Consider the following 26861-nt stretch of genomic DNA (forward strand, 5'->3'; position numbering starts at 1 on the left):
AGGAGTTCCTGTGCGCCGATTGGACCACCAGAAATCCGGGGTGTGTTGTCTACCACCACGACGCGACGCTGACTCCTTTCCAACCTTAACCAACCCATCATGAGGCTCATCGCAACTGGCAGCCTGTCGAGGCTTGCAACGGGTTTCAACATGTCTGAACAGTCTGGCACGTTTCCCATCTATAGCCCCAACGGAGGGGTCTCTATCTCTTAAAACCTCACGAGCTTCCCCGGGTCGAGGTAAACAACAGCTTCGAGCCGACTACGGTAAATCGATACCCAAGCAAAAGGCCAGCAGAACCCAAAGAAGAGCAGTGCTTGACACACGGCAACCTGAACTCCAATTGACAACTCGATTCGCTGCATCTCGAACCCATCTTAGACCACCTCAAGTGTACATCCATTGCCCCACAGCCAACATGCTGTTCGAAGACCTCGCTACCGAACTGGTGATCCAGGTGTTGTTCTCCTGCAGTTCAGTCAACGACGTCCTCGCGCTGTCAATAACCTGTCGCCGCTTCCGCAACATCTCTCTTTCATCCCAACGCCTCGCCATCCTCGAGCACGCAGCCGAGGCCCAATACGGTCCTCTCCTCGACCTCACCCAGCTCCTCATCCACAACTCCAGCCAGCCAGCACACATCATCCGAACCGCCCCCTTCTCTCTCGCCCTACTCAGGCAGATAGTGCACGCTGGCCGCATCGCCGCGAAATGGTGCGACATTTACCCCTTCAAGAAATGGAAGCACAACTACGAATCGCGCCGCCTGCTCACCAGCAGCGAACGCTACCGTCTGCGACGCGCCATATATCGGACCTGGCTGTACTCACGAGCCTTCCACAACGCATCCCACCCTCGCGAATCCCGCGTCACACGCCCCGTGATCCAAAAACGCGCGGCGCTCCTGCACAACTGGACGACGCTCGAAATCGCCGAAATCGCAGACATCAACATGATCATCCGCGACGTCGTGCAGAACAACATCTGCCCCAGCAACGGCACGATCGCGCGGAAATTCAAGAAACGACATCCGCATAACGATCAGTCGCTACTCTTCAATATACACCTCAACTACCCGCCCCCCGCGCCGTCGCCCGCGGCTTACAACCCCTTCACCAACCAAACGCCCGCGACAAACCTCTGGACACACTTCAACACCACACCTACATACACTTCGCGCTACACCTCGCCCGCTTCGAAGTTCGCGCTGCACCAGACCCACAACGTTGGTGCGGAGGGCTGGGGCGACGATATAAGCCACTACTACGTGATTGAGGACTACATGAAACTGGACCCGGAGCAAGTCTTGTGGCTGAAGGAGAACGCGCCACTCAAGGGGATGGTGGAGGGGTATGTGAGGTTGCTTGGAGGGTGGTTTGAGAATAATGGGGCGACGCTGGGACAGACGGTAGATTGGGTGTTGGATGAGCGAGGGGAGAGTGTTGTGGAGTTTGCTGAGTTGATTGCCGAGGGACGGTTGGGTGTCGCGGTAGCTGGTGGAGAAGTGTAGGGGTAGTGTGATGGGGATGGAGACGGGGACAGATGGGGAAAGATGGGCCCAAGGCCGAGAACAACGTGATATACAACCGATACTTCGATGACCCTGCTGCGCTATCCTAACAAACATGTTTCATGCCTGGTTACGCTCTCAACGCTTCGCCAACACCTAGCCATACATATAATACAACACAATCTCCAACAACCATCTATTTCAGCCCCCTTATCTCCATTGCCCTCCCTTTCCATCCCCGCTCCTCTCCGCAGCCAAAACATCTCTCTTCAACGCCTTCGCTATCTGCTTCGGCGTTTCTGTCCCCGTCCTCTTCCCTCCTCTCCTCGCCGCATCCTCCAAGCCAACGCCAATCTTCCGCACATTGAGCTGTTCCACCTTCTTGATGTTAAGCTGCTTCTGTTTCGCCTCTCGTGTGCGTACCGCCGGCGACTTGTCCTGAGAGCCCGTCGCTTTGTGCATGCTCGCAAGAGGAAGTACGTGTTCAGGGCCATCAGACTCAATCTTTCGGACTCGAGTTTCGGAATCTGCGGAACCAGGTATATCGGCAGCTGAGTCCAGGGCGGTAAAGTCTGTGCATGTGGATTCCGTGGCCTGCTCGGATGCAGTGCCCTCGTTTCCTTCTTGATCGGACGCGGATCGTTCACGGAGGCTAACGGCCCAATCCGAGGTGGCTGCCGGTGCCGTGGTTTCCACGGTGCGGCTCTGGGGCACTTGCACCGGGGCGCTGGCAAGCAAGATTGCTCGCTGCTTTTGAGCTAAGCTCAGAGTCGACGATGGAGGGCTTGACGCGGGGGAAGTGGCTGCGTTGATGGCTGGATCCTGGCCTGAAGTGGAAGGGGATGTCGATGATGACTTTGCCTGCAGGGCTTTGAGGAACTTGGTTTCGGGACTGTCCGATTTTGTGACCCTGATTTTCGGCCCGTTTTTGGGATTCATGACGGTATGGATTTTGTTCTTGGCTTCGGCGCGAGCATGGAGAACTTCTGGCTTTGACGCCGCACTAGAGGCTGGGGCGGGAGCCGGAGCTGAGTCTGGCTGACGTGATACAACCGCCCGGTTGTAAAGAGCAGATGTTTGCCAAAGATAAAGATAGGGTAGAGCCTTCCCTACCCATCGTCGACGCCATATGTTCGAATACTCGACGTGCTCTCGCGAGGGTGTGGGGAGAGTTTTCTGTGCCCGTTGAGATTGTGGGTTTGTATTGCTTGGTGAGGATGCTGGAGGTCGTTCTGTCTGAACCTCTCGCCCAAGTTTGCGGCGTTCTTCTCGTGAGACTTGCGACAATTGACCCATGCTCGAATCTTTTGAATCAAGTGCTGGAGATTGTCCTAGTTGCAGAGCTTGTGAGGAATTCCGGACCATGAGAGGAGATGACGCCGAATACAGGTAGGACAAAGGTCGTGCTGCCCACTCTTTCCGCTCCTTGCGCGAAAACTGGCGTTGCTCGTCTCTCCAGAGTCTGCGACGTTCTTCCCGTGAGACGGGCGATAACTGCTCCATGCCCGAATCTTTTTGATCAAGCGCGTGAAGTTTGTCCTGAGCTTGACGGGCGACTGTCTGAACGTCCGGCAGATCTGTGCCTGTCTTCACCTCCACCGCACGCTCGGTGGGCGAAGCATGCCTTCCTCGATCAACCGTGCGTACGACCGCTTTAACAGCCATGCCGCCCGTAGGACCCTCGATCCAAACATCCCATAAGTTCCCTGTCTCTGTTCTCTTCTTGTTCTTGACGCAAACGCGCATTTCCTCGTCGCAGTATAGTGGTGCAAGATTGCGGTATTCGACCGAATCCACCAGTTCAAGCTTTGTACCAATGCGCGACGACCGAAGATGCGTGTTTAGAGTCTGAAGCATCAGAGTGAGCGTGAGCGGTCCATGTACGAGGAGGTTACGATGGCCTTCGACGTTTCGAGCGTATGTAGGATCGAGGTGTAGTAGATGAGCGTTGAACGTAAGAGCAGAATACCGGAAGAGGAGGGAGCGCGTTGGCGTCAAGACGTGTGAGAAGTCGGGTTCCGCAGGTGCTGAAGCGTGTCAATGGTGGAACAATGGCTGGCAGGACATACATACACTTCAAATACCTTGGGACAACTGTCTGACCAGCATATATGGCTATGAGCTCAGCTGCTGTCTTTGCCTTCAGGAACACCAGGTTACGCTCCTCCTTCAACAATGCATCACTCCAGTCATCGCCAGTGTCCGCTTGCTGGAAGATCTGCGCTCGTACATTGCCCTCAGGTCGACTCTTGGCAACATCTCTGAGTTGGTCGGCAAAGGCAAAGCGTCGCTCAACGGTCACGAAGACCTTGGCCTCATCGCCAGTTCCTTGTAACCGAACGTCCTTGATGCGCTCCACACATGCGACCTTTTGCAGCAGCCTAAACGGTGCTCCGGATTTGAGCTTCAGATCTGGATTGAGCTTGACAGCTCCACCTGCCCACATGCGTCGCATCCATGGCTCGCCTGGACTGTGTAGAGGATCAGTGCCATCAGGAAGGAGTGTGGACGATAGAACTCGAATGTTGAAGTGCGTCAAGAGTTCGGCCAATGAGATGTTCGGTTTGAGATCAGTGTCTAGCTTGCTTAGCCGTGGAACAAAGCCCCCAAGTGTCGTGTAGAGTTGCTCGTGGTGAAGTAGGTCGAGATCTTCGCATTGATAGTGTGGCTTTCGACTTATTAGTTCGGAGCGCACTTGCTGGAACCACTCAGGGTCATTCGCCGTATCTGAGGCATAGTCCCGGACACCTCGCTGCCGCCATACATTGCGGTGTGCGGCTGTGCTGGCTATCCGCCGTGGACATCGCGTGTGGAGTGACATTGAGTGGAAAAGCATCGGCGGCTTGTCTGAACGTCAGTTCCGAGCTTCTTGCTGTGCTCACGCTAAGCCTAACTCATGGCGCACACCGCGGAGGTGCTGCTCTCCTCCGCATCTCGCTCTGCGCTCACTCTGCATAGCCAAGTTGCTGTAAGCGTATGAAGCACATCACATCGCCCAGTTGATCCTCGTTTGCACGCAGTCTTGCACGATGTGGCGGTGAGCTGGTGTATCTTGGCACGTGGCTCACAGTGACTGCCGACTTGAGCCTCCCTCGTGCCATCAAAAGCACCGCCAACGGAACCTTTACAAACGATTTCTTTGCCTGGTACATCGCTGCTCAAGCATACGTACTATGTGTTGGTACCGGCAAGACAGCGTGTTCGCACCTTTCCTCTGCGTCTGACGGATCTTCGTCGCAGCAAGCCACGGTAGCATCAACAACGACTGTGGCAATCATCTAGGTCTTGAGCGTATGGTGACAAAGGATGCTAGAAAGCCATTCAAGAATCACCTGCCGGACTTGTATCAATCAAGAAACCACTTCTCGGCCAGTATTCACTGCGCACATTCACCAACATGACAGGCAAGATGGAACTTCTCGACTGTCCACTCTGCGACTTCACGGTCCTGCCGACCGATGATTATATTCTTCAATTGCATTTTGAGCAAGTGCACACAGAAGACAGCCCTTTCATCATCAAGGATGACCCAGAGCCCCTACCTCCTTCGCTTGGTTCCTCGTCCAAACGCAAGCACGTGCAGGACACGACTTCCTCAGACGAGGAAGAAAACACAGTCGCGTGCCCTGAGTCTGATTGCGGTGAGGTGGTCTTGCTTGACGACTTCAACGATCACCTTGATCTCCACGCCGCAGAAACATTATCATTTGACGAGACCACTGGAAAGTATCACTCTCATCATTCATCCAGCAATATGCATAAGTCAGCCACTACACACCATTCACACAGGCGCTCGTCGAAAGCTGCCACCTCGGATTCCCGATACGACACAGATTCATTAGACGGCTCGAAGAGCGACAGTCATGGCAAGTCCAAGAAGAAACACCAGCGCGAAAGGAGGGACACAAACAGCAGCGAAAAAAGCACGCTGACCAGGACTATCTTGAGTTTCAACCCGTTCATGAAGCTGGATAAGTCGGTGAAGCCGCCCAACAAGAGTGCTCGTCTTGGTGTAAGTTTTCTCTATGACTTCGCACATCTAATGCTGACAACCTAAGAAATCAGAACTCGGCCCCTATGCCTGGGAAGACCGCATGCCTAGGTGGCTCCACGACCAACTTGCGGCTGGTCCTAAGATTACTGTCGTCAACCGCATTGGCCGCGACGGTCGCCTCATCAAGCAGGAACAAGTGCAAAACGAGACGCCGGGGGTCATCCCTATCCTTGCGCAACTGTCAGCCTTGGACCGCACCGTCAAAGAAGCATACTACTGTCACCCGTCCACACTACATGTTGGCAAGACTCCCAAGGAGGGTAGCTTCTGCGGATACAGGAACATCCAGATGCTCATATCTTACATTCAAGGCGCGAAAGCACAGGGCCATGAAGAGTTCTCTGGTCGCCTACCTGGAATTCTCAAACTACAAGAGCTGATCGAGAGAGCCTGGGACAAAGGCATCAATCATATCGGCAGAATTCAGACAGGCGGTATTGAGGATACCAGAAAGTACATCGGTACCCCAGAAGTGCGTTTGTTACTTGATCGTGAGAGGTTGCAACGCTTACATACGTCAAGGCACAAGCTCTGTTCCTCAGCACCGAGATCAACTGCGCTGTCGAGATGTTCAGCGATCAAGACACACCACACGGAAAGATCCAGGCCCACGATCTACTCCTTCTCGCCGTCGAACGCTATTTCGCCCAAGCTGCGGTCAGCGATGGCTCTAGTGTACACAAGACTCTTTTGCCACCTATCTATCTCCAGCGACCTGGTCATTCGATCACTATCGTCGGTTTCGAACGTCGCAGTGACAGCTATTGCAACCTCGTAGTGCTCGATCCTGTCTATGCAACAAGTCCAGCCATGCATAAGTTAATTGGCCGGAAGAACATCAAAAGCGCAAGGCCTGAGGTCATGCATGCCTATCGAAGAGGCCCTGCACATCTCAGGAAGTTTGCTGCATTTGAGATCCTCATGTTAGTGTTGTCGAGTATGTTTCACGTGCCATACTGACCGCAACAGGCTCACCGCGACACCGCCTCTATTCCCCGCTTGGGATGTATGAGCTACCTTCCGTCCCCTTACCCGATCTGCTGCACTCTTCCACCCAGATATCCAGATGCCATATAAATCAAACACTACCTCAACAGCTATCTGAGACGCTGTTTTGTATCTCGCAACGATCCTCGCTGAATTTTTCTGTGTTAGGTACTTCGTCAATTTCCCGATTGCAGCTACGTGTACGCCTTTTTTCGTGCTCGCACGCTTGGCTACGACGTCTATCCAGAGGACTACTTTCTCCGCAACTTTCCATGGCAACAGTATGGCGGTCTCTGGATCGTCAACGAAGCTCGCTTCGCTCGAGCTGAACCGATCAACGCACTTACTGCTCAAGCTCTGCGACGAATCACCGGTGTGGGGGCATCATCCCAATCTAGCGACAGCAGCAGTCCAACTAGCTACTTCACCAACAGCTCGTTTGGACATCACCCTATCACGCCAGCAGACCCACAAAGCAACACTTGGAGCCAATATCCTGCAATCCCGGCGTTTGATGGTTCCGTCAGTGGTATACTCACCGCATCTGAATACGGAAACAATCAACCTGTGTTCAACATGGGCGGTTTGAACGCTGCACTACCCCAAACGGAAATGCTACGACCAAACTTGACCCTGTTGACGGATGTGGGCCGGAGGTATCCTGGTTTTCCGAGCCCACTGTCTCCGACCTTGAGCGCAAAGGAGTTGTATCCGACGCCAACAACAGACTCCGGAAGCAGGGCTGCTACGCCTCGTGTGCATAGCCCTACGGTCCGTTCTGTCAGCCCCATGAGCATTGATGGCTCCAACATGTGCGGCCCTTCGGCACGTTGCATATCTCACAGTTACGAGCATTTCGCTGGCCAGATGGGCAACATCGACAGCATCCTCGCTCGGAGCAACAGCAGATGCCAGATTCGATCACCTTCGCGTGCTCCGTCGACATCTTCTCTCAGACCTACAAGCCCCACAAGCCCGCAGCGAGCCTTGTCGCCTCGCGCAAGCATGCTCCGAAGTATGGCTACCAAGCAGGCTCTACGTGACATGCACGGTCCCGTTGACGCTCCCGGTCTTGGGCTGCAGTTCTCACCCAATGCTCGCAACATGCGTCGTGACAGTGTTCTCAGTTACAATAGTCCCGCTTCGACCTTCTGCTCACAGTCTGTGCGCTCTTTATCCCCACGACCTGTTCAACCTCAAGCTGCACCGCCAGTACTTCCATCTATACAGATCGCCAACGGTACAGAGGTCGAGACCGGATCGCCCATCTCTCCTACCGGTACTATGCTCTCATACACGTCCAACCGCGCAGTCGATTCCGGACTCTTGGCTGTCCCAGCTCTCAGCGAGCCCCAGGTGGCGGAGTATCGCTTTTGGGTCCCTTGTGGACGACGTGTCTGCGCGTTTGGGTGTGGAGGTGCGCATGAGGGCGAGAACACTGCGGCGAAGAAGCTGTTCAGAGAGGAAGAGAGTGTTGTGGAGCAGCAGGTTGTGAACGAGGGATATGGGTATGGGGGCGAGGAGGACTCTTTTGAGGAGGTGCGGTCGGACGTGTCTAAGCAGGAGACGTGGTGCAACTGCGGCAACGTGTGCTTCACTAAGCCGGTTGATGAGTGGAGGAAGTTTTTGAGGAATAAGGAGAGGGATGTGAGTGTTGCGAGGGTTTGAGTTGCGGTGATGGGAGGGAACGGGTTGCGACGCTATCACGACGTTACGACGCTGACGATCATCGCTCATAGAAGGCGCGTTTTGGGCACTTGGCGTTAGATTGGGTATTGGCTTTTGAGAACATACATACCATCATTACTTCACTTTTTACGACAAGAGAATGTTCAAGTCAGAAAGGGTATCAATTTTCGTGACGCCTGACCATGCAAGGGTTTCCACACCAATATGCTACAACTTCTCGATGACACGAATCTAATCACTGTCATCGTCACTGCCATACCCAGCTAGCAGCGGCCCTGACGGCGCTGGTCGCTTGTTGGATGCAGTCGCTGTATACCCCTTTAACGCTGCGAGCGTCGAGCCGGACAATATACCGTTCCCGCCAGTCTGTGCATTCTGCTGCGGCACAAGTGCAGCATACTCCTCTTCCTCCTCTCCACCAGCCTCGATCATCTTCCTGTTCTCCATGCCGCCCGACTCCAGCTCTCTAGCCTGTTCCCATTCTCCCTTCTCCTTTGCGTACCACACATCGTCCGGTGCTTCGTATCCCTGCAATCCGAAACTACCCTCCACTTTCCGCCGCTTCTTCTGCTCTGGATCGCGGCCCTCGATCTCGGCGACGTAGGCTGCGGGTAGAGCTTTACGGATTGCTTCAGCGGCTTGTTCTTCGATTCTATGTGCTTCTCGTTTCGCAGCTGCAGGGTTCGGGTCGACGGTCGCCCATCTCACATTCAAGATCTCATTGTGATCCAGGCTCTGATGCGCCATAGCTTCCTTTGCAAACTGACTATTCGCTTCATTCATGTACGTCACGAACGCCACGCCCCTCGCCGTCAAGACACGCGTGCGCTCTACCTGCCCCCATTCCTGAAAGTGCCGCGCAACAATCTCTTCGATGTCATCGGTTACGTGGATCCGCCCGATGTACAGCGTGCGGTTCTGTCGCTGAAAGGAGCCCACGCCGCCCATGTCGTCGCGGTAGTCGCTGTGCTTGTCGCGCCCAAAACAATCAATGTTGCTCGGAAAGATGTCTGTGACCGTCGGCAGGCGGTGCAGGTATTCGCAGTCGACGCCCTTGGGGCATATCCCGCGTGCGAAGAAGAGACAGAAGTAGGCGCCCGGTGTCTTGTCGGCTTTTGTGTACCCGCTGTCTTTGGCGACGTTGCAACGCCCCTGTGCGGCGGTTTTGGACAGGTATTTGTCTTCCCGGTCGCCGCCTGACCATTTGTTGTACCAGATGTTGAAGATTGTGCCCGTGGGTGGTGGCGCGTCGGTTTTGAATGTTGCTGGGTCGACTTGGGGGCGTGCTGGGCGTCGTTTGCGGCGGATTATCTTTTTGACTTTTTTGCCTTCGGCGTTGGTAGTGATTATTGTCTGTTCGGTCGTCATGGGCGCGAGTTCTGTCGATGTGGAGGGTTCGAGAGACGTTTGGGGGTTTGTAGGTGCAGACACTGTCTGTGCAGGTGGCGATTGTACTTCGGCCATGGTGTGTGGTGTTGTGGGTGTGAGGGCAGTGTGAGGAAGTTGAGGTTGGTGATGCAGTTGCGCTCGACCTCCAACTTCCTTAGCGCGAATGGGCTTGCAGGGGCCTGGCAGGCAGATCCCACGTGATTTGGTGCAGTTTGTAAATGCTTCCAACAGCCCATACGTTCACGACGCTATCAATAGTTCCGCGCACCTGCACTTCCCATAGGACAATATGAGAGAAGTATGCATGTTCATCCAATAGCAAAGAGCCAAGGACCAAGCCACCAGTTGAAGATAGGATCCGCGACGAATGGGAGGCACCATGACAAGATCCGCCCCTCTCCACATGCATCTACTCGGGCGCTTCGCTACAGTCTTACAACAAGCTATGGGTATAACGCGTCGGACTACCTGTAGGAGTCGAGTTCAGCTCCTCAGCCTCGACATAGCCCCCCCCCCCTCCCCAATATTTGTGACATTTCTCCCCAGCTTGCGGGCTATCGATATCTCGACATGCCATTGTTCTTCGGCAGCCGTGCAAACAACGGATCATCCAAATATGCTGCTATAGATAGCGAGACTACACTTGCAAATGACAGCATCGATGGTCCCAAAACGCTTAACGCTCTGCGCGACGACCGTAACATCAGTGAGCAAGATCCCAACAGTACAGACAAGGGTCCAGCAGTCAACTACCGCGTCGTCGAAACAAGCCATACATCGAGCGAGAAGAGGATGGGTAGCCATGTCGCTCCGACAATACCGGGCTGGCCGCAAGGGCCGCAACAACTGAAGGGCTTCACATGGACCTTTCTTATAGGCGATACGCTCCTCCTGCTGTTACCACTCGCATTCCTGGGTATTCTCACAGTATACATGGTTCATCGTGGACCACTCTGCTAATCAACTTCAGTACTAGGAGTTACTGCTTGGCGGCTGGACGGCAAAGAGCTGTCTGACACTGGGAAAATGGTCGAGCGCGCCATGAACCTCGGACCCACTATCTATCCCCTGGCGTTTGCTGCAATCGGCGGCCGCTGTCTGAGAAGCGTTGCAATTCGCCTTGCTGAGACAGGGACAACCATATCGGTACGGCCCTATTTCCTGAAGTTGAGCTTACATCGACGCTGACTACCACAGACTCTTGAAAAGTTGCTAGGTAGTCAGAGCCTAGTCTCCGCTATTGGGACTGCGTTCACCCTTCGATCTGCCAACCTTGTCTCAATAGCGCTCCTCTTGCTCTGGGCTCTCTCGCCCCTAGGTGGCCAAAGCTCTCTTCGCCTACTACACGAGACGAACTCCACAAGGACAGACGTGGACCTGATATACTACGCAGATCATGCGGCTCCTATGGATCTTGAAGGGAGCGGGTATGGGCTCTCGACCGCACCAACGGTACTTGGGGCAAGTCTTGCTGTGTCAGCAGAAGTCAAGAACAGACCTGCAGACTTATGGAGCCACCCCAAAATACCCCGGCTGAGCGAACTTGAGAAGAACGCTTTGACAAACCCAGACGCCGAGGGAGCATGGATGGAAGTCGACACCACTTCGGATCGGATATACTCTTCCTGGACCGGCATCAACGTTCAAGGTCTGTTGCCAAACAAACAGGCTACTTTTCAAGTTAAAAGTAACTACATGTTCCTCGACTGTCGGAAAGGCTATGGCGATACCTTCGACAGAGTTGTGAAGTATCTGAATTCATCGAAGATCATAATCAATCCAAGGCTGGGCCCTGAGATCAATACAACGAGCCAAATTGTCAACAACGGCACGGGGTTCGAGGAAAGCGGCCCAAGCGTTGATTTTCAAGCCACCCTTGAGACTGGGACTTTATACGGAATCGGACAGTACGGTACCGATCAGAGATCCAGTTTCTTCCTCCGAGCTGCCTGGGAACCCAGCGACCTCAGTAAGGACAGCAATGCAACTTTCAAGAGCAGCTTTCGCATGGATAAACCATTCGACTTCTTATATGGCGCCTCTTACAACAATTGGACGTTATTCCAGTTACACGCATGTACACCACACATCGTCACCGTGGAGGCCCAAGTAGAATGTCAAGCTAGGGATTGTCAGGTCATTCGAGTCCGCCATACCCCCAACGATGCTAATAGAGATTGCTTCAATGAGCGTGATCATGTCATAGGCTGTCTCACCAGAGGTACTCGTACTTTGCGCAATTTTCTACGATACTTTCCAACAGCAACGTATGCGCGGCATGCCTCCGGCTCAGTCAATGGCTCAGTCAATCCCTTCGACGATTTCATTGTTGGAAGCAAGCTGCCTTACGGGAATTACACTGGGATCAACAGCCGGAATCTGAGCCAAATATCAGACAAGACGATCTCCGACGGCCTGACTACAGTACTAAACACATATTGGCAAGCTGTAGCCTGGGGCGCACAGGTCACGAACGCGGCGTTGTTTGATAAACCGGCTTCGACTGCACCCGAAGGTTACATCAAAACTACCGAGGCTGTGTTTTCACATCTGGTTCCAGTGTATAAAGCTAATATCCGTTGGATCGTATCACTACTTCTTATCACGACCGTCCTACTCTTTCTTAGCATCGTCAACGTAGTTATGTCCTTCATAACTATTGCTCCAGACCTGTTCTATCACGCTTCGTCACTAGTACGCGAGAACCCATATACAAACACACCAGATGGCGGCACAGCGCTTGATGGTGCAGAGCGAAGTCGATTGCTGAAGGAAATAAGAGTTCAGGTTGCCGATGTGAGCCCACATAACAAGATCGGATATGTGATGGTGAAGAGCTTAGGCGATGACGAGGACTTTCAGGACGGACGACTCAGGAAAGGACGACTGTATTGGTAAGCATGATCTGTGACCGCTTCCGCGGACGCAATGAATCGGTGAAGGACAATAGCACAGCATTTACCGACCATGCACACTACATGTAGCAGCCACTGTGCGTCCGGTCTATGCAAGCCGTGCAACCCCGAATGCAGCCGTGCATTATGAGACATTCTGATAGGACAAGCCCAATCTGCCCACCAGGTACTACTGCAGTCTCCCCTCGTCGAACCGTACAACCACCTTTGATCAAAAGCAGCGGCCGAACACCACCATTATGCTTACGCATCTGGTGCCCATTTCCTTCAGCGACAGCCAAGATTCAACTCACGCACTTCTGAACTCTTGCAATATCGATCGCTCGACCTTAACACACTAGCATGGGGCCCAACTTCACAGCTTGCGGTATCCGCTACATGTCTGACCCCAGTCTGATCTCACAGTACAACTACAGTGGCCGCGTCCGCCTCATCGCCGCGAACCAGACCACACAGATTACTTACAAGGGGTGCGTAGCACTTTGCGGGAAAGGCAATGAACACTTTACATGGCCGGTGATCTCCGCAACATTGACGACATGGATATTACCAATCTTGGGCACATTGCTACAGGCACCTTTCGAGAGCAACGCTTTCTGGAGGACAGTGAAGGCATGCAACAGATGGATTGGAAGCCCACTTAGTAGTCTTGCGGCAATACTGTGGGATATAAGGATCAGTGGGAAATGTGCGCTTTTTGGTAAGTGGAACTAAATCGTATACAGGTATAGGAAGAAAGCCATTGACGGTAGCAACAGTGGACATGGCAGTTCCCTACAACGATACTCCAGACCAGTACAGCGAGTTCGCAAGCATGCGCGACTCATTTTACATCCTGATGAACCTGAATCAGTACAAGATGAAGCCAGTCATCTCGATGACTCGGGAAGCGGAAGGTCTACTGCGCATCGCACTCTTTAGTAAAGAACTCAAGCTTATAGGCACACACAAGACGCTTAGCCAGAAGCGACTGAAGCTAGCCCACGACCTACGGAGCAACAGACGTAAAGGCGTTGTGCCAATCTTTCTTTCCACGTTGTGGTTCATACTTGCCTTAGGGATCTCAGTTGAAGCAGGTTCGTGCCTCGTCATTGCTTTCGGCCTCTCACACTAAGCACCTTCCAGCTTTTGGTGATCTCGGCAGTAACCTCCAAGCACACAACCTCGCAATGGGCCTTTTCGTGTCTTGGCTACCGATCCTCATTCTCTGCTCTATCCTTGACCGCAACCCAGTTGCATCAGACGACATCCAACGCAAGCTCAACAAGCTGGTCGACTTGGTGTGCGCCTCAATTAACGACACCGACACCAGACATGCGTATATAGCATCCTTCCAGGACCTGCCTCAATCGCAGCAGATGGCATATTGGGTTGAGAAGATAGCTACTAAGGCTGATTATATCAAGGGTAACTACTTTCGTGGTTTTGCTGGTCAAGCTCGAACCAGGTTCCATTACGGTGCTGCTTATGCTATCCTCATCGATATCGAGAAAGCGTACATCGCTGAACGGGGAAGGAACTGGCTTAGTGACGCACGAGAAGCAAGAGCCGCACTAGTTCTGGGTCAACTTGATCATGGTTTCACTTGGTTGTACGTATGATGTAACCCCACTTGACGGCCACTCTGACAACTCTCCAGCGATGGTCGCCAGCTGTGGACCGTACTTGCTTCCATCCTTCTTGTGGGCGGTACCAGCGTCGGCGCATTCGTCCTATCCTTCAACACACCTACAGTTGGTTTGGGCTGTCGCACAGGTGGCTACCTCATCTTCTTTGTTATTGCGCTCGTTTTAATCATTGCTGAGATCTTGGTATGGTGGCTCACATCGCCACTGCGGAAGCAAGATCAGTTCCATTTGCATCTCGAAGAATACACTCGACACACCAGGTCTCGCAGAAAGACGGTATTCGCAGTGCTTCCTGGATTAGCTGCATCCAAGACGGTATTAGCACGACTCCTCAATTTCATCGAGAACGTGGTGCTTCATATCGCCTCACTGCCGATCCGTATAGTACCATCGAAGCACAGAGTGCAAAGACGAGAAGCAACAAAAGCTGCGATCCGTACGTACTTTTTGACTCTGCGAGGTTTGACCACTCGCAACTGGCTTCAACGTGCTTTTTTCACACCTTTGGAATTTGCGAATCTGGTCTGGGCATGTTATCTTCTTACCGCGCAGACAATCGGTGCATTTAACAATTGTGCTTGCATGACCTCAACTTGGGGCGGATTTGGCGGTTATTTGGACTTCACGCAGATCAACGTAGCCAACAGTGCGGCTGTGAAGGAGTACTGGATTATTGGTACAATAACTACCTACGTGGTGATGGGCCTGGGTATGGGTTACATTGTTCTCGAGGTACTGCTCCTACTTCACCATACGATCAAGTATGTGCCAGCGCTGACGGTACGTTGCAGTGGCTCTTGCAAGCACACCTCAGCACCGAAGATTACAGCGACGCCATGAATGGGCTTCGACGCGTCAGGGGATTCCGCCATGCAACACTCTGGATCAAGTATCCACTTGATTTTTTCGTCCAGCTCTTCACCAACACGCTAAACGCATTCCAAGTTCGCGGAATCCGAGATCGTCGGAGGATCATATGGACGAGAGCCATGACCTTCAGACCGAGTGTTGGGCAAGCAATGGTACGACTTGCAACCGATGCGCAGCATTTACCTTTCCAGGAAGCCCGCTCGCAAGAATCCGCAGTCAGCGATGGGGTTGCATGAAGACGTCGTGAAGTGCCCATTCACAGCTCAGAGTTGGCTCAGTGAAGCAGCGGAAGCATCACCTACCCTGAACCCAATCCTCAACAGGTCCTCATCTTCTACCTGCCCTCTCTTCTCCAGCAAGTCGTCGACATTCCAAGTGGCGCTGATGGGCCTACCATTCAACCACATTCTCTTCTCACGACTCAGCCATACACAGAATGTACCGCATAGGCCAGCATCGTCAGTGAGATCTATATCTGTCAGCAAACACGCTCCAAAATCAACATAGGTGGACGTACAAGGCATCATACTCTCTGCCCCGCCATCTCCGTCAACACAGCCCCTGGATGCACCGCAATCGCCAACACTCCTTCTTTGCCACACTACTCGGCGACATACTCCATTAGCCTCGCTTGCGCAAGCTTCGATACGCAGTACGCCGTATTCGCGATGTGCCCTGAGGTGATCAGGGCAGCAAAAGAGTTCACGGCGATGAACGTTTTCGTACCATCGCTCTTCCTCAGCAAAGGTATGAAGTGGTGCCCAACAAGGTATGTTCCTTGTACATCGAAGTCAAAAATGTCTTTGGAGTCTTGCAGATCGCCTTAGTCGATCTTGAGGACCACAGGGCGGAATACCCAGAGTTCAGGATTACGATGTCGATTTTACCAAGTGTCTCTTTTACCTCCTGCGCAAGTCGCTACCCTTGAGGGAGAGGTTATGTTGACTGGTACATAAGATATTGGGACTGAAGGGTTGAGGCAACTGGCTTGCTGTACGACAGCGTATAGCTCCTTCGATGAGGATGCGCGTGCGGCTAGAATGAGCTTTGCGGTGCCTGCTCTGGCGTATGCATAGGCGATGCTGGCTCCTATACCGCGAGATGCATCGATTATCAGGACATTGAGAGGAGCTTTGAGTTTGTAGGTGGACGGGTCGAGTGCTGGGGTGGGATGGCTGTGGGTTATTTGTATGAAGCAGTCGGCTAATAAGACGTCTTTCTTTCGATTGGACATGATAGTATAATGTGAATCTTCTCGATAAAGTATAATTGCGCACAGCTACATATACTTGTACTTTTTATTGTCATGTCCGTTACTCGAGGTTGGACCCCCCTCTCTCTGGTATACCGGATTAGGAAGGTCTATTGATCGTTCAGAATGTGTCGTTTTAACTATCTTGCTTTCGCAGAATGTCGACATAGCCCCAACAGTAGTGTCCGAAAGCCTAATTTCAACATCGTGATGTACCTAGACGTTGTGTAAGGCTGTTGGCGCACGGATGTATATAACACGCATAACTCTCAAGAATCATTCAGTCGCATTATCATTACTTGCAAGCTATGCATCATCTCCGAAACCGGACTATGCCTAACCTAAACTCCAAGACTATGCAAAAAATCCTCGTTCAACTCTCGTTGGCAATCCATCCTCACGTTATTTCCATCTATTTCGCAGCAAACCTGCTCCTAGCCCTCAACTTCTCGCCGTAGAAGTACAACACATACACACCCACACTACATCCCACCGTCAATCCTGCCAGCAGCGTGATTCCCTTGTCCACACCGAGGTTGTGAAACATGGGGTAGCTGAAGTGTATGCTGCCCGCTGCCAGAGCCGAGCGCGTGAAGTCGTTGCCGGCGAACAGACTCGCAGCATACTGCGGGTACGACAACGGGAGGTAGAGGAATATACACTGGATAATAAGGAAGATACCGATAGTCGTGATCACAATACCGATACAAGACACGATCCAATGGACATCTTCGCGCGCCGTCCAGCCGAAAATAAACAGCCCGACAGGCACGAAAAACGTCACCACCAGCGCGGGAATGAGACGCCGTTCCGGCGCACCGAGACCATGGGCCAGGATGCTAGGGTTCACAAAGTGGTAGATGTAGAACCAGTACCAAGCGATCGACAGGATGACGCCGATTGTGACGGACAGGAATGTGAGGCCCATCTCGCCGAGATTGAAATGGTACACATCGATGTACACGAGCGGGAAGGCTTCGAAAAACGAGTAAAATATCCCGTAGATGATGGCTGTATACACGGCGGTGAATGCGATGCTGGGATCCAAGAGCATTAACTCAAATGGGCGCCACAGCGCTTCGGTCGCGATTGCGCGAGGCGTGAGATTCGCCTGGTCGATCTCGCTCTGCGCTCTGAGGTGAAGGTTGCCAGTCAGTTTTCGCAGGCGCTGGGCGCGCCGGAGGAGGATCGTAGAGGAGGAGGTTTCGGGTAGGAGGAAGAAGAGCGAGAGGAAGATGGGGCCGTTGAGCCAGAGTATTTCCCAGAGCGACCAGCGCCAATTCTTGGCTGTGACGCTGAAGCCGCTGATTATGGGGCCCAGCGCGGGTCCGCATGTGGCGGCGAAGGCCCAGAGGGAGAGAACGTAGGGCAGTTGCAGCAGCGAGTAGATGTCCTGGAGTGTCGCGCCGCCGGTCGCGAGACACGGTGAGCCGAAGAAGCCTTGCAGGAAGCGGAGCGCGATGAGTGTGTTGAAGTCCTCCGCGAGTGCGGTTGGGACGAGTAGGACGACGAAGATCGCATACGAAATGATGTATGGTGGATTACGGCCGATGATGGGGATCTCGCTCAACGGAGAGAAGAGTAGCGGACCGATGCCGTAGGCCAGCACATATATCGACAGACCGAGCGAAGCGGCTCCGATCTCGACACCGAAACGCTCCATCACGCCCGGTATGCTGGGAGAGTAGATAGCTGAGCCCATGTAGACGCCCATGGTGTACATGAGGATCTGGAGGAGCACCACCAACTTCTTGCCGAACAGCCAGTTTTGCGGATTCTCTGGATCGTCTGTTGTGTACCAGTCGACGAGGATTGTACCATCATCCCTTGTCTCGGGAGCTATTGGGCGACTGGGTCCGCGTTCGACTGATGCTAAGCTGAACTGCTGCTCAAGATCGGCGCGCGAGATGGACTTCGAAAGTGCTGTTCGTGTGCCAACACGGGAAATTTGCGTGCGCACTGTGCGCTCTGTGCGTATCGTCTGGAGCTTCTCAAGGTCTGATATGTTCTCATCCTCGCTGTGCGTGTCGACCTTCTCGAGCACAGTCTCTGGATCGGGATAAACGACTTCTTCCACAGCGGGGCCTTCAGACTCGGTGATGGATTCGGGCTTTGTGTTGCTGTCGAATTGTTTTGCTTCTAGCTTTGTATGTCGCGTGTATGCAGCCGGAATCTGGAAGTCCGATCGCTCTTCTGGGTATTGAAACACGTGGTTGTTGGTGATGTATCGGACTATTTGCCCGAAGGGAGCGTCTCGAACGAGAGCAGACATCTTGTTTGATAGGCAATCGCGATGCAGACAATCAAATTTCTTGGGTTTGATATGTCTAGCTTGGAAGGTGTCGAACCGTTAGCAACGGAGGGGTGCAACTGCAGATCGTCTGGATGGTGAATGTAAAGCTGATAATGAGCACTCTCCCAAGGACATCAAGCCATATTTATCCCTTCCCCCACTTCTCACCTTACAAACTGCTGGGCAAAGCTCTGCGGAGGTTACTGAACACTTCATCGCGCTTACCCCCAACAGCGACTCATCGGTCAGCAAGCATCTCACAAAGCAGCTGCGGAGTTACAAAGCAGGTGCAAACCCCAACGGCAAGGCTGAAACAAGCGGACACTATTGGTCAATCAATTTGAACTATGTTTCGAAACTTTGTAATAGCAGAGTCAACCAATCGAGCACGCAAGGTTATAGAACCGGAGAGAAAGAGTGGTCGTTGAGGTTGCTCAGTAAGCTGCGTGAGTAATCCCAATGCTCGCTCCGATTGCCAATCAGCACTTTGGACACAAGGGTCAATCTGCATGACCCTCCTTTGTCGTTTTGCTATTGGGAGTTAGCGTCACCCTTGAACCGGTATGGTCGAAGACTTGCTTTTAAATCCATGTCGCAACTCCGTGCTACGTCATCACAGTTGCTTATCTACGAACATCGGATCTTGGAGCTGCTATTTCGTCCGTAGGTGCGTTTTCGACTCACCGCAGCCAACCCGGACTGACCTGCTACCAAAACTCATTCTGGAGCAGGCATGATCGAAATCAACATGATCGCGCAGACCTCACGAGTATCATTTAGCCTGGCGTATTGTGTCTATTCATTACAACCTCCACTTGATACTTTTGTACAGATATAATCGTTCACTGAGCTGATTCTTGCCGCACTTTGCTCAAGGTATCTCGAAGAAGTGTCAAGTTGAGTCCATGCCAAATACTGCCCAATATTATGCATTCCATCGCAATGTTCGGGGTATCGTGATGCCAAAACTCCACGCAATGCAGTACTCCTCCCAGTTCCAACAGATAAAGAAACGATGTGGATCTAGATGTTGATGTCGAAGGTGATGGTCTTGATGTAAAGGTGATGTTGATGCTGGTGTATGTCTATCGTCTGCGCTTCATGTCGCCATGCGGCTGGTCCGCAGGATCACGAACCCGCTTTCGTCCATCGTCTCCGGCGCTGCCACCTCCGCCTCTGCTGCGTCGGTCGCGTTCTTCCCGTCCTGATCCTGACGGCCGACCCTCGTCGCGAGAGCTGCGGTAAGGCTTGCTTTCGCGGGGTTCACGCGGTTCGCCCCTTTCACGTGGTTCACGAGGCTCACGGCCAGATCGTTCTCCTCCCCCTTCGCGACTTGAACGTTCGCCTTCTCGTTCACCATGTCGTCTGCTGCTCTCCCTGTCGCTCCCTCTCTTTTCGCGACGCTCGCGGTCAGATCCTCGCTCTTGCTCCTGACCTGGCTCGCCTCGTTGACTCGCGCCATTTCGACTGCTTCGGTCCTCTGATCGCTTCTCGTGATCCCGTTCGCGTCCCGAACGCTCCTCACGTCTACCTTCACCGCGGCGACTGCGCGACTCCGATCGCTCATCCTGGTGTTCACCACTCATCTGGCTTGGTAGACCTTGCCTATCGCTCCTAGAGTGCTGGCCCTCGGTACGAGAACCGGGTGTCGCTGCGTGTTGCGGTGGCGGCATAGGACTATTCATACCGCCCTGTCCGTCACCAGGTCCATTGGCGCGATTGGCGCCCCGACCACGCACTGTAACAGGAGTATTCTGACCATGAACAGGTGCATTCCGTTCTGTTGGTGAGGGTGCGTTCTGATTCAACACGTTGTTGATAGCTCGCAGCGGGTTCGAGTTGCGTGGTCCTCGGTCATTGTTGAATGCAGGCCCTGTCGGTGGCCCTCTGCCACTTGGTGAAGGTAATGGTCCTTGGGGTGTCCTGCCCCCACGGGGTCCACTCGGCGCACTGGACATATCTGTCTGGATAGGCGGTGCGTTCGGTCTGCTACCGCCAAAGTTTGCTTGCAATCGACTAGGATGTATACCCGTGGGGGTCGAGTTCGCCGCTGCTGGACCTGAAGGCGCACTTGATGGTGCTGGTTGAGAAGGCGTCTCGTGGCGATCGCCTGCATGTGTCAGTAGAAGCCAACGAATTTTGGGCATGAACACTTACTACGCGGCCCAGAAGGAGCTGGCTCGGAAGGCGCGTTAAGCCTACCGTAGTTGGGGTCCTGTGCTTGACTATTCGATTGACGTGAAGACTGCGAAGGCTGGAACATCTCGCGAGAACCGCGTGAGGAGCTTGGGTTCTCAGGTCGCGCAGGCTCGTTTCGTGGACCGCGAGGACCTGTAGGCATACTGTTGACGCTCATCTCCTCTCGACGCTCACGATTGGAAGGTGGCCCTTGCGGAGGCATACGCTCTTCCCTGTGATCGCGAGGCGCCTCACTGCGACCGTGTTGAGGTAGCGGGCCACGTTCTTCACCGCGACGGTCATCTCCTCGCGGTTCGTTACCTCGTCTGTCCTCTCCCCTTCTTGGTGATTGCGGACGTGATCCTCTCTCGCGGCGGCTGTCACGATCGGATCGAGGTGACTCGTGCCGCGGAGGTCCAGGTTCGTTGATGAGAGCTGCGCGCGCCGGGTTGACTGCAGGGTCAATTAAAGCAGCACGAGCTGGGTTGATCGCCGGCCCATCGGTGGCCGTCGACAGATTGGCAGGCGGTGGTCGCGAGGGTGCAGCGTCTGTCCTATCTGGCCCTTGGTGCCTTGATGGCGTCAAGTCGCGTTGATGTGAATTGTACTCTTGTGACATACTCGAGCTCGAAGGTGCCCTTCTAGGCTCCACAGCAGGTGGTATAGGGTGCCCTCGATGGTCGAGTCGCTCACGGTGATCTCTGGCATCCCTAGTATCTCTAGGATCTCTGGGCTCCCTAGGCTCCCACTGAGGAGGTCCACGAATGGGCGGTCCCCTCGCGTCTCTTGGAGGCGCTCGCATAGACCGGTCGTCATATTCCCTAGGATCTCCTCTGCCATAGTCACGGCGGTCCATAGGACCAGACCCTCTCTCTGGGGTTCTGCCACCAGGAACGGGACGGTCACGGGGGTCGATGGGACGCTCAAGTCGCCCATAGTCGCTGGGAGGCGGTCGACTGTCGTGTCGACTATGAGGGGGACCGTAGTCGGATTGACGGTCGGAGGGCCGAGACCTTGGAGGTTGTGAGTCTGGCCTGATGGGCAAGGCATGAGAGGGCCTGCCCATGGGTGGACCCTGACTCGGCGTAGATCTGTTGTCAGGTCGAGGAGGTACGGATGAGGCATGACCAGATGGAGCAGGTGTACCCCGAGCGGGGGTGTTGCCGCCTCGCTCTTGCTGCGATGGTGTTGAGTCCCTGGCACCAGACTCCCTTGTACTTGCCTTTGAAGATTCGCGGTCGTTCGAATGGACTGCCGGAGTGGCAGGTGTTGACCCGCGCTTCTGTACATTATCGTCGGCACGCTCTGTTGGTTTCGGTGTCCCATTGCTGTGTTGGGTATGAGCGATTGATGGTTTGTATCGATGGGCTGACTTACGATTCGTTTCTGGACTTGAACACAGGTGCATTGGCATTGAGTTTCGTCGCAGGAGCGTCTTTTGGTTGCGGTGTCTGAGAGCCAGTTTTGCTGGCTCCGTTGGTGACCTCCGTTGGTGCGGGGATCTTCGATTCATCAGTATGCGAGAATTGTCGGTTATTGCTGTCGCGACTCACATTGCGGTACTGCCACTCGGTGCGCCAATGTAATTTGCCTTGCTTGAAGATCCTGAATGTAGATTGCGCAGATATCTTGAGATCATCTCTCTCGTCGTTCTCTGCAATGTGCTCCAGCGGTGCTTGCAGCTCGTCGCGCATGGTGTCGACCTTGGGAAAGCTTGAAGAGATCGCATTCAATATACTGATTGCATTGCGGATCTCCGAAAACTTTCCACTTTCGATGCAAGCCTTGAGTGCAGTAAACAGAGCCTTGTGCCATTTGAAGGAGACTTGGCAGAAGTCATTGTAGTCGAGATGCGTCTCGGGGTTGCGGTCCGCGTCAAACTTCCTACCAAATCCGGGCAATTTTCTATCTATACCGCATGCAAACTTGGCGTAGGCATCGTTCTTATTCTCATGCCACTTTTGAAGCTCTCGAAGAACGTCGTTGAGGAAACGGCCGAAGTTTTTCGACTCCTCCTCCGAGTACATGCCAATGATACACCTCAGCTTGTTGGCGGAGAAGAGTAGGTCAAGCAACTTGATCGTGCGAAACCCGGGTACTCCAGAGCTATGCATAAAATGCAGCATAGCAGAGGTGTATTGTGCATCGTGGAGAGACATGCGGCTGCGCGGAATGAAACAGTCCTGTAGCAGAGCCAAGTGAACAGCATCAGACTGCGGGCCCACCATGGGCACGTCCGCGAACCATCTGCTCATCTCGACTCGCAGCTGATCTTGCGTAGCCTGAGCGACCTTGGCAACAGAGTCTCGTTCCTTGTTCAGCTTAGCAATCTCTTCCTTCGCACGTCGCTGTTCCGGCGTATCCTGCTTAGGGATACGGGAGTTGTATCGGCGGTCGGTATGCACAGGGGCTGCTTGTCGTTGGAAGTTCTGAATCATCTCACGATATCGTTCTTTGATGCCATTTTGGTCCACGTCAGGAAGGGAGAGTTGCCAGAATGTGACATAGAAAGACAGACAAAGATGGTCGGCGAAAGATTCGGGCAATACTGCTCGAAGCTGCTCGGCCACCTTCTCGATCTGGGCATTTGTCAGGTCAACGGCAGTATCTTCTGGTGAAGCACCTTCAGGTCCAGTCTTGGCTGCCTCATTCATCTCAACGTCTTTGGTCGTAGTAGCTGCGTCGCCTGCAGCCTGAGAGGAAGTAGCATTGCCGTTGACCGCCGATGTGCTCTCTACTCCTCCCATTGCGACGTCCCCATCGCTTAGCTTATCCTTCTTCTTCGAGGCTTTACTTTGCTGCTCAATCCTGAAAGCATTTGCCTTTACTGCTATGCTTGCACGGCAGATGGTGAAAGCGATAGTTGGATCCACACCATAATCGGAGATCATCTCGATCAATCCTGGAAAGGCGGTATCAAAGTCTTCCTCCGAGATGTAGGCGCGGAGGAACTCGAGGTATTGAAAAAGGTTGGAGTAAAGTTTGTCAGCGTTGAAGAACACTACTTTGTCCGGCGCATCGAGCATATCATCGCGATGGATGAAAGCCTCAACGTGCTGTGCCAGCGCAACAAGGATCTGTGGCGCTAGATTTTTGTCTTTGAGACACTTCGCCAAGCGCTTGGCCGAAGAGACAGCCTGGTGTCGGGTATCCGCGAGGTTGTGTTGTAAAGTGTATGCACGAAGAACCGGTCCTGCACTCAACGACAAGACTGTAGATTCTGAGAGCGAGCCAGTAGGCCCGATACCGCCCATCCACTTGATCATCTGCCCAAGGACGTCGAGCATGTACAACTCACCCGAGGATTGCAGAAGCTGATGTGTAGTGTATTGCAGGACTGGCGTCGGATCCAGCAGGGCGTACCTCTGATACGCTCTGCCAATGAACAACGACAGGTTGGTGAGCCAACCTTGAGCAAACATGCCGTCGCCCTTTTTCCCTTCCTTGCTAGGGTTCGTGAGGGTGGTGACGAGAGTCCAGGTCAGGACGTCGTATCCAAGAAGAGTAATGTACTTGCTGCACTCTACGAGAGCGTCGATCATGTTTGGATAACCAATGAGTCGCGTGACGATGCTTTTGAAGACAATCCCTGGGTTCGAGTACGAGATCTTGGCAATCTTGCGTCCGGACTCTTTGACGTTTGTGGTAGTGACCTTGTTCAGCTCCTTGCTGGTTGCAGTTTGTATTTTCTTGAACAGCAGTCGAAAGGCAGGTTTGCTTGACCCCTTGACTTGCCACTGGTCGTAGATTGTGAATCTTGTTGCGGTGTCGAATTGCTTGATGAGCTCCCAGACTTCGTTCACGACACCAGGGTTTTGGCCAGTGAAGGAAAGCGTCGGGGTAAGGAAGGTCGTCGAGAATTTGATCCAACGCTGTCGATTTGCATCTGATGGGTCATTCGCGAAGTCCTCTCTTGCGATACGCGTAATCTTGGTCAGCAGAACGGTGTCTTGGCCACATTCTGGGCCTACCAGACCAAGGAGAGTGGTACACAGCTTGATGACATCATCGACGTTTTGACAGACGGGTACGTTATCGGCCCAGTCTTCCCAGTAGAATCGATAGTCGACCCCATCGCCTGCGTCCTTTTGATCTGGTTTGGGCCATCGAAGTGTTCGTCGAGGTACAAAGTCGCTTGGGCGAAGAGTGTTTGGAGAAGCGGCGCCTTTAGATACGACTGGGATTTGCTCAAGAGAGATGGGCCTTGCTGATTCGTAAACCTTGCTGAGCGAGTGATGCGCTAAACGAGACGTAAGTTCCAAAAGATCCGGGTAGACTTCCAGCAACCAGGGGTGAAGTCCGAGGATGAAGAAGGCTTCAGGCAAAGCGCCAATGCAAAGCAAGCTTTTAAGAAGTTGATACTTCTGGTCAGCGGGCTCTGGTAATGATGGTTTGGCATCTGTTGCTTCAGTTGATTTTGCGGAGGCTCCACTTTCAGATTCGGATCTTGTGGACTTCTCGGTTTCTCGAAGGCGGCTTACAGCTGGTGGTCCTGGTGCAGCATCGTCCGTCAGCACTGACATTGTCAATGCGTTGTCTTTTCCGCTCTCCTTCTCTTCTTTTTCCCTCTTAGCTTGCATCAGCTTCCGTTGGTGAGCGGACATCTCGTTCTCCGGGGGATACAGATGTGGATACAGATCCAAAATAGAGATGAACCCCACTTTGACCAGAAGTGCAGCCAGATGAATGAGGTTGTCCGGGAGGAAGTCCGATGCGTCGCGGGCATCAGATGCGTAGAATTGCAGCTTGAAGCCAAGCAGCTGGGCGGCAGTATCGTTACCAGAAGGCGGCAATGTCCCGGTTTGCGACATCCAGTCATCTGCCCATTTACGCGCAGCTTGCTGGTCCGAAAGCACAGCACCCTCGGCATGTATCTTCTCGTCTCTCGGCCTGTTGTTTGCTGTGATGCGCCGAGCGCCAAGTTCAAAGAATGCCTCGATGCCTTTGCCTTTTCGCGAAGCTTCGAGCTCTCCCACGCGATCCCAAAACTTGCGGTCTCGGCGTTCGCGTAGCTGCAGTTGTTCGAGCTTCTCTTCGTCTGAGTAGTACCACAAGGGAGATTTCGGTTGGGCCCAGTTTGGAAGTGTCGACACCTCTGGCTCCTCCCACTCAATTCCTTCCAGGCCGCGCTGCTCTGGCCACCATGCGCTTGAGCGGAGCAACTTGACGAAGAACTTCCCATGTTTGACCAGAAGGTTGGCGAAAACGTCGAGTGTTACGTCAAGAACTCTGCCAATGTCCAGATCGAAAGCACCGATGAGTGCATTCACTCGCTGGTATGTCTCGCTGACGACTTCGTGGCTTGGCGGCTCGCTGTTCACCGTGGTGAAGTATTCGGTCATGAGCTTCGAGTAGCCCTCGGTTTCTTCGCGGAGGAGATTGTAGTTCGATTGACGATACAGGGCGTGTGTGGCTTTGCGGACTGCCATCTTGCTGAAGCTAGCTCGGACTAGTTCGAGTGATTTCAGCAGAGGGGCGTCAAGCTCCATGCGCATTCGCTCGACATCGATTTCCGTTGCCATGAGCATATGCCGTACCAGCTTTTGCTTGCCTTCGTCTTCTGTCAAGGAGCTGAGTGTGTCGAGGAAGGTGGACACTGGGTCTATCGACTCATTGGGAGGTGCAGCGACAATGTCTCGTACCAATGATCCCAGCTCACCTGAGCTTAATTGGCGGTCTGTGGAGGCCTCGATGATTTCGTGGAAGACTATGGACAGCGTGAAGACATCACCCTCACGCTGAGCCGCCAACGCAGCCTCGACAACTGCTTGCCGTGCTTCATTGTTCCACTTGGCGACGCGCTGGGGTGTGAGGTACTCGTTGCTCTCTGGCACCTCGCGGGTGGGCGCTGCGGGTATCGAGACAGGTTCTTTGGGCGGCGCTAGAGCAGCAGGTGCGGCCTGAGCTGGCCTGGGCGGCGGTTGAGGTGCGCTCGCTGCGGGAGACCTGACCTGTGGTGAAGCATGCGCGACATTAGGGCTTTGCGGAACACTAGAGCCTCCACGACCTCCTCCGCCTCCCATGCCCCCTCCCCCTCTGCTTTGCCGCCTGTCCCCCCCTCCTCGTCCGCCGCGTGGGCTGTTCTGGTATTGGGTA

General features: G+C 53.5%; 9 protein-coding genes across 9 annotated transcripts; 4 read left to right on the top strand and 5 right to left on the bottom strand.

Annotated features, from left to right (window-relative positions):
• The first annotated feature begins 87 nt into the window (after window positions 1–87).
• On the top strand, window positions 88–1615 carry BU25DRAFT_256075 (uncharacterized protein). The gene has a single exon (XM_033701667.1). The coding sequence runs from the start codon at window positions 419–421 to the stop codon at window positions 1508–1510; it is 1092 nt and encodes a 363-aa protein (XP_033564508.1). The 5' UTR covers window positions 88–418; the 3' UTR covers window positions 1511–1615.
• On the bottom strand, window positions 1561–4436 carry BU25DRAFT_387421 (uncharacterized protein). Its single transcript, XM_033704436.1, has 2 exons — window positions 3584–4436; window positions 1561–3537 (listed from the first exon to the last, which is right to left on the bottom strand). The coding sequence occupies exons 1-2, from the start codon at window positions 4344–4346 to the stop codon at window positions 1721–1723; spliced, it is 2580 nt and encodes an 859-aa protein (XP_033564509.1). The 5' UTR covers window positions 4347–4436; the 3' UTR covers window positions 1561–1720.
• A 468-nt stretch (window positions 4437–4904) lies between these two features.
• BU25DRAFT_312102 (DUF1671-domain-containing protein) lies at window positions 4905–8021 on the top strand (the record flags this gene model as incomplete). Its single annotated transcript, XM_033702152.1, has 6 exons — window positions 4905–5522; window positions 5569–6036; window positions 6087–6487; window positions 6534–6570; window positions 6720–7607; window positions 7713–8021. Coding segments are annotated over 6 exons (2721 nt in total), but the record flags the coding sequence as incomplete, so codon positions are not given.
• A 378-nt stretch (window positions 8022–8399) lies between these two features.
• On the bottom strand, window positions 8400–9704 carry BU25DRAFT_362430 (RNA binding protein; the record flags this gene model as incomplete). The annotated part of the gene is made up of 1 exon (XM_033703731.1): window positions 8400–9704. The coding sequence occupies one exon, from the start codon at window positions 9702–9704 to the stop codon at window positions 8472–8474; it is 1233 nt and encodes a 410-aa protein (XP_033564511.1). The 3' UTR covers window positions 8400–8471.
• A 495-nt stretch (window positions 9705–10199) lies between these two features.
• On the top strand, window positions 10200–12595 carry BU25DRAFT_489119 (uncharacterized protein; the record flags this gene model as incomplete). The annotated part of the gene is made up of 3 exons (XM_033711400.1): window positions 10200–10545; window positions 10600–10775; window positions 10827–12595. The coding sequence occupies 3 exons, from the start codon at window positions 10200–10202 to the stop codon at window positions 12525–12527; spliced, it is 2223 nt and encodes a 740-aa protein (XP_033564512.1). The 3' UTR covers window positions 12528–12595.
• Window positions 12596–12886: 291 nt separating this feature from the next.
• BU25DRAFT_362432 (uncharacterized protein) lies at window positions 12887–15345 on the top strand (the record flags this gene model as incomplete). Its single annotated transcript, XM_033703732.1, has 6 exons — window positions 12887–13244; window positions 13303–13620; window positions 13670–14135; window positions 14184–14331; window positions 14518–14904; window positions 14964–15345. The coding sequence occupies 6 exons, from the start codon at window positions 12887–12889 to the stop codon at window positions 15276–15278; spliced, it is 1992 nt and encodes a 663-aa protein (XP_033564513.1). The 3' UTR covers window positions 15279–15345.
• Window positions 14927–16276, bottom strand: BU25DRAFT_484336 (uncharacterized protein; the record flags this gene model as incomplete). The annotated part of the gene is made up of 3 exons (XM_033711195.1): window positions 14927–15570; window positions 15645–15864; window positions 15946–16276. The coding sequence occupies 3 exons, from the start codon at window positions 16274–16276 to the stop codon at window positions 15306–15308; spliced, it is 816 nt and encodes a 271-aa protein (XP_033564514.1). The 3' UTR covers window positions 14927–15305.
• Window positions 16277–16624: 348 nt separating this feature from the next.
• On the bottom strand, window positions 16625–18962 carry BU25DRAFT_408275 (MFS general substrate transporter). Its single transcript, XM_033705772.1, has one exon. The coding sequence runs from the start codon at window positions 18564–18566 to the stop codon at window positions 16707–16709; it is 1860 nt and encodes a 619-aa protein (XP_033564515.1). The 5' UTR covers window positions 18567–18962; the 3' UTR covers window positions 16625–16706.
• Window positions 18963–19282: 320 nt separating this feature from the next.
• Window positions 19283–26707, bottom strand: BU25DRAFT_362439 (uncharacterized protein). Its single transcript, XM_033703733.1, has 4 exons — window positions 22319–26707; window positions 22143–22267; window positions 20745–22093; window positions 19283–20697 (listed from the first exon to the last, which is right to left on the bottom strand). The coding sequence occupies exons 1-4, from the start codon at window positions 26291–26293 to the stop codon at window positions 19673–19675; spliced, it is 6474 nt and encodes a 2157-aa protein (XP_033564516.1). The 5' UTR covers window positions 26294–26707; the 3' UTR covers window positions 19283–19672.
• Window positions 26708–26861: the final 154 nt, after the last annotated feature.

The sequence above is a fragment of the Macroventuria anomochaeta genome (assembly GCF_010093625.1).
Source record: "Macroventuria anomochaeta strain CBS 525.71 unplaced genomic scaffold BU25scaffold_7, whole genome shotgun sequence".
In the NCBI taxonomy this organism is placed as follows: domain Eukaryota; kingdom Fungi; phylum Ascomycota; class Dothideomycetes; order Pleosporales; family Didymellaceae; genus Macroventuria; species Macroventuria anomochaeta.

Bases quoted from the DNA above. Each gene is read 5' to 3' on its own strand.
- BU25DRAFT_256075 (XM_033701667.1), top strand. From the start codon at position 419: ATGCTGTTCGAAGACCTCGCTACCGAACTGGTGATCCAGGTGTTGTTC.
- BU25DRAFT_362439 (XM_033703733.1), bottom strand. From the start codon at position 26,293: ATGCTCATGGCAACGGAAATCGATGTCGAGCGAATGCGCATGGAGCTT. The intron at 22,268-22,318 runs GTGAGTCGCGAC...GATGAATCGAAG, and splicing joins CCGAGTGGCAGTACCGCAAT to ATCCCCGCACCAACGGAGGT. The intron at 20,698-20,744 runs GTAAGTGTTCAT...TGACACATGCAG, and splicing joins AGCTCCTTCTGGGCCGCGTA to GCGATCGCCACGAGACGCCT.
- BU25DRAFT_408275 (XM_033705772.1), bottom strand. From the start codon at position 18,566: ATGTCTGCTCTCGTTCGAGACGCTCCCTTCGGGCAAATAGTCCGATAC.
- BU25DRAFT_387421 (XM_033704436.1), bottom strand. From the start codon at position 4,346: ATGCTTTTCCACTCAATGTCACTCCACACGCGATGTCCACGGCGGATA. The intron at 3,538-3,583 runs GTATGTATGTCC...GACACGCTTCAG, and splicing joins TGTCCCAAGGTATTTGAAGT to CACCTGCGGAACCCGACTTC.